General features: G+C 40.9%; 1 protein-coding gene across 3 annotated transcripts in view; it reads left to right on the forward strand.

Annotated features, from left to right (window-relative positions):
* vps50 (VPS50 subunit of EARP/GARPII complex) overlaps positions 1–5,109 on the forward strand; it is a 101,952-nt gene that overhangs the window by 5,460 nt on the left and 91,383 nt on the right. For all 3 annotated transcript variants that reach the window (XM_020614218.1, XM_020614219.1, XM_020614220.1), the window contains exons 3-4: positions 2,280–2,402; positions 3,311–3,382. In XM_020614218.1, the coding sequence (XP_020469874.1) occupies positions 2,280–2,402; positions 3,311–3,382 (195 nt within the window). The remainder of the gene's footprint in view (positions 1–2,279; positions 2,403–3,310; positions 3,383–5,109) is intronic.

Genomic DNA, 5,109 nt, shown 5'->3' on the forward strand with positions numbered 1-5,109 from the left:
CATATAGGAATAGAGGTGCCATATTATTTAGATTATTTCTATTTCTTTTGTATCACATTTGATACATGGGGCATTTTTGGGGATTTTTTTTTTTTTTTTGCTCAGAAACCTCATATATCAAATATGATACAAATGGCTTTATAGGGTTAAAGGGATTTTGTTTGTGTAATTGAATTAAATGAGGCTATATTTTACTGCATCCATTAAATTTGCTCAGAGCAGCACTGCCTCCCATAACTGTCACTCAGCAAGACAGACTCTCACCTACAGAAGCAGCTTTAGTTACATGGTGGCACAGTTCATCGCTTTTCTGCTAATAGTCACTGGAAGATTTATTTGTGGTTAGACTGGGGTGTGTCAAGGCTTTCTTGATCAATGTCTGCTATCTCATAAAGTCTATGATGTGTGGAGATCTTTGTATGTTTATTTAATAGACTGTGGTAGCACTTCGAGACAGATTCCTCATCTATCCTGGTTCATCTCCTTCTCAAGCCTATGGTCTATTTTTAGTGCCTTTATGCTTTAATGTGGTAATGCCTTAATGTATTGATTCCACACAAGAAAGAAGTTAGACTCAGCATTCATTTAAATAAAGGTTTTCCACTCGGAGCATAACGTGGAGCCATCTTGCATGAGGTGAATCGCAATGTCCTGTAGCTGATGTTGGCTGTATTTAGGATTTTAGCCATGTTAGGTTCTAAGGCTGGCAGCGATGCTCAGTTGGTCGGTCCAGATCGCACTATCTCGGCAACTGTTGGATGGGTTGCCTTGAAGTTTGGTACACGCAATCATGCTGCCACCAAGGACAAATCCTGATGACCTTGTAGTTTTCCTAGCATCACTGGCAAGATAAATTTTTTTCTTCTCCTATGAAACACTTAAACATCTACTAGATGAATTGGCAAAAAATGTGGTACAGGTATGTATGGTTTCTAGAGGTTGAATTCTGATCTCTCTGGTTATTTTTGAGTCAAAAGCCTTAACAATTATTTGCTGGATTGTTTTGAAATTTGGTATGATTATTCATAGACCTCTTAGGATGAATTGTTCTAACATTTGTTAGCCTCAACTTTTCATCTAGTGCTGATATCAGGTCATCATTTCAATTTGTTCAAGACTTTAGTTTCACTAAATAATAAACTAGTGATTGTCCTGTCAGCCTCAGTTGTGCTCCCTGTTTAGTGCTAACATGTTGATATTAGCATGCAGCTCAAAGCCCCGCTGAGCCCAAGGACAGCCTCACGGAGGTGCTAGTAGGGTGGCTGAGCAGTAAACGGAGATTGGAGTCATCACCAGGCATAAAGTTTCACAGCACACATTTTTACATTTATAAAACACGATTCATTGCAGTGTGGAACTGTTAGTGGGAAGTAGTGTGCATGCAGTGGACACAACTTCTTGTTCAGTTGTTGGAACATTTGAGGGAATTAATCAAGCATAGGATTTTTGCTCAAATAAAATGCTGCAGGGTAAATATTGTTCAGTCTGTAGTAAAGAATTGTGCTTTAATTTAGTTGAACATCTTTTCCTAGTAGTATATGGCTAACATAGCTGGCCCACCACTTTTTAACTGATGTGTGACTATACGGTATCTCATTAAGGCAGTGAGGAGGGGATGTGGGTTTTAAACCCTTCACATAAAAGACTCACTGCAGCAGTACGCCTCTACGGATGCACAGCATGTTAATCAATAAGGCTCTGATGTTTCTCAGAGATGTTCTAAAGGGAGATCTCTTTAATTTTTTTGGGAGGTCATTCGTTTCTTCTCGTCTTTCCTCTCAAGGCTGCCTGCTGTCCCCCGTGATAACTGTTCAGTGAATGGCTGCAAAAAGCTGCATTTTTTTCCCCACGATTGTTTTCTTCTCCTACCTTTTTCTTGCTACACACGTCCTGTTTTTGTCTCCTTGCCCCTTTGTTCTCCAGCTCATTTGTTCTGTCCTCTCCGCACTTTGTCTTTCAACCTTGCCCTTGTCCTTAAACTCCTCTGTATTTCTTGTTCCTCTAATTCTGTCCTCCCCCTGTTCTTTCTCCTGGCACCACTCCTCCTTTGTTTTCCTGCTGTGTCCTGTTTCTTTCTTTCTGTGTTTTAATGCATTTCTCTTGATTTTTTTATTACATTTTTTGTTTGTTTGGGAAATTTGATGTAATTCTTGGACCTTCTCTGTCTTAGTCCCAATGTGTCTGGAACTTTCTGCAGTGTTTGTCTCAAGGACGTCTTTTAATATTGTCTTCCTTTTTGTCATGGTCTGCCACTCTTGTTCTGCCTTGCCTTCTTTCAGGAGGAGTTGCGGGAGCTGAGGGAGCAGCCCATTGACCCCTTGGCGGAGCAGGAGATCATCAACAGCATCGAGGAGGTCTACTTCTCTAACGACTCCTTCGACATGGTGCAGCATGAGCTGGAGGTCAGATATTCACTCATATGAATGAGCAAGCCCTTGTCTTACTGACTGAATGAGAACCCCACTCTCTTGTAAAATAAAGACTCCTTCCCAGGTTCCCACACTCTCTCATCAAACCTACCACATTTCAGTAATTCTCATTACATCAACATTGCATTTCTGATGTGAAAAATGATGGCTTCCTGTGCATTGGAATCCATCTGACTGTCAGATTTAAAGCTCTTTCTCACCTGAGCTGCTGTCTCACACTTCTGCTAAGATGCATGCATATCATTGATGCCCAGATTGATGGATTGCATCCGTTCAACAGAAGAAGTGTGTGAAATCTCATTAGATTTATCTTGGTATTGCTACACCTTCTGAAATGAAACTCTCAGTCAAGAGGAAAGTAATTACCTATCATCCTTTAGGCCATGGATTGGTAATCTCTCCTTTCCCTAGCAGAGCTGTTTGCTGTTTACTAAATAATGTCTTCTACCTTCTTGACTTATCTGACTTATGATCGGTCAAGGTGAATTTTTTTTTCTTGTTTGTTTGTTTTTCTTTAATAGAGGAAGAGCTACAGTCACCAGCTGAATCCAGCTTATTGTCTTTTAAATGTCTAGTGAGATATCTTTGAAAAATTAAGATTCACAAGAGTGGAAAATTAGCTCTCTTAAGATAAAGGAAATCCCTGTTATGACTGAGCGCCAGCACTTGGATACTGCTGTAGCTGTACTTTGACTATTTGACACACATGTAGCAAGGCCTTTTATTATGCTGAATGGTAAACATGCTATAAGCAGCATGCAGCTGTAAGGAAGTAACTGACTTTTTGGGGATGTGCCTGCAAAAGTCATAGTACATTTGCCAGTGTAGGAGGATGTACTGTAAAGGAATAATAAGGTTTGTATCTGTGTGTGTGATTATAGAAGCTCCCACCTGTGCTGAACCTGCAGGAGCTGGAGGAGTACAGAGACAAGCTAAAGAGACAACAGGCAGCAGTACGTATCTCCCTGTCTCTCTCTCTCTCTCTCTCTCTCTCGCTCTCATACATACAGACACACGTGCATACACACACATTGTGGTATTGGACCCCACTAGTGTATTATGCTAATTTCTGTCACATGCAAGCATCAAGAAGCTAAGAGAAGTTTTTATTTGATATAAAAGTTGGTGTAATTTTTTTGTTTTTGATGATAATATGAGCTTGACTCCAGATTTGTACAGAATAGTTTGTGAGAATTGCTGTACAGGAATTGTTGTAGGTTTTCTTAAGGTGATCAGTGATTTAATGTGATTTGAATTTTTAAATCTGCGAATGATCACTGCTCGAGTTCACTTTTACAGCCAGCCAGAGTACCTGTTTTCTTACAACTTGCTCATTTGAAGAAATTGATTTTAGTGAGAGCAGTGTGGTTTCAAGGCTGGCTTAAAAACTAGGGGTTCAAAGTATGTTGACAAAACAGTTTCACCCTGAGGATCATTTCATAGCTTTTCTAGAAAATTAAAGTAGTGAATTTCTACTTAAACCCTAACATGTTGACATACACTGCACACATTCATTTTGACTCACTGATATGTCTGAAAAATAAATTTCATTTATCTAAAAGCTTTGGATATCTGCATTTTCTCTGTTATTTTTTAGTAGTTTAGCACAGAAATTTACAATTAGTCAGGCAACTCTGATATCTTGTATGCCTGTTGATAACGTCTGATCTCAATCAATAGCATCACCATGTTGAGTGTGTGAGGCTAGACCTGATCATTAATAGCATGATTTATTTATTTTATTTTTGTGATGATTGGCAGTTTGGTGACTGATTATGACTGCCATCAATGGCCAGATTTTGTTCTTCGTGTCTGAACGCGGTTACCCCCTCTACCTCCAAGCTGATCTTCAAGCTCAGCCAGCTTGGTTTATAGCTAGACTCTGGACTTTCTAATTAACAGACCACAGATTCTCAGGCACCTCCTTCACTCTCACCCTTAATCCTGGGGTGCCTTAAGGATGTGTACTGTCCCCTCTACTGTATTCCCTCTTCATCCACGACTGCATAACTGTACATGGCTTGAACACCATATTCAAGCTTGCAGATGACACTGTGTTGGTAGGCCTGATCTGAGGTAACAGTGAGATAACCCAAAGGGAGGAAGTAGAGCTGTGTGTTGTGTGGACTGTAGCCTGGAACTCAGTGCAAAGAAGAAGAAGCTTAATTTATTGTCATTGTAACATTGTGACATGTACAACGAAATTATGTTTGGGCTCCTGCGTGCATACGTGCCACCATCACGGGCAACGGGGGGTTCAGTGTCTTGCCCAAGGACACTTCAACATGTGGACTGCAGGCACCGAGATTTGGGGGGGTAGAGCCCCGAGGTGACAGTGGCGTGAAAGAAAATCAAGAAGATTGCTGTGGATTTCAGGTGGGCTGGGAATCATACTCCCATTCCAAGGAACAGAACTGTTACTTACCGTGTACCCAACTTTAAGTTCTTTGGACTCAGTGCCTCATACATGGATCCTGGAATGCTTGGAACTGTACAACATCAACAGGACTCTAAGAGCCTTCATCAAGAACTCAATGGGAATGTGGAAAACAACCCTAGAGGCCAAGTTCAAGCCTTCAAGCCAATTGCACAAGTCAACATCAAGTGCGGTATCTACCAAGGAGATGCTCTGTCCCCGCTGCTGTTCTGCATAGGCCTGAACCCCCTCAGCCAGATCATC

Source organism: Monopterus albus, unplaced genomic scaffold (genome assembly GCF_001952655.1).
Source record: "Monopterus albus unplaced genomic scaffold, M_albus_1.0 scaffold143.1, whole genome shotgun sequence".
Taxonomy (NCBI): domain Eukaryota; kingdom Metazoa; phylum Chordata; class Actinopteri; order Synbranchiformes; family Synbranchidae; genus Monopterus; species Monopterus albus.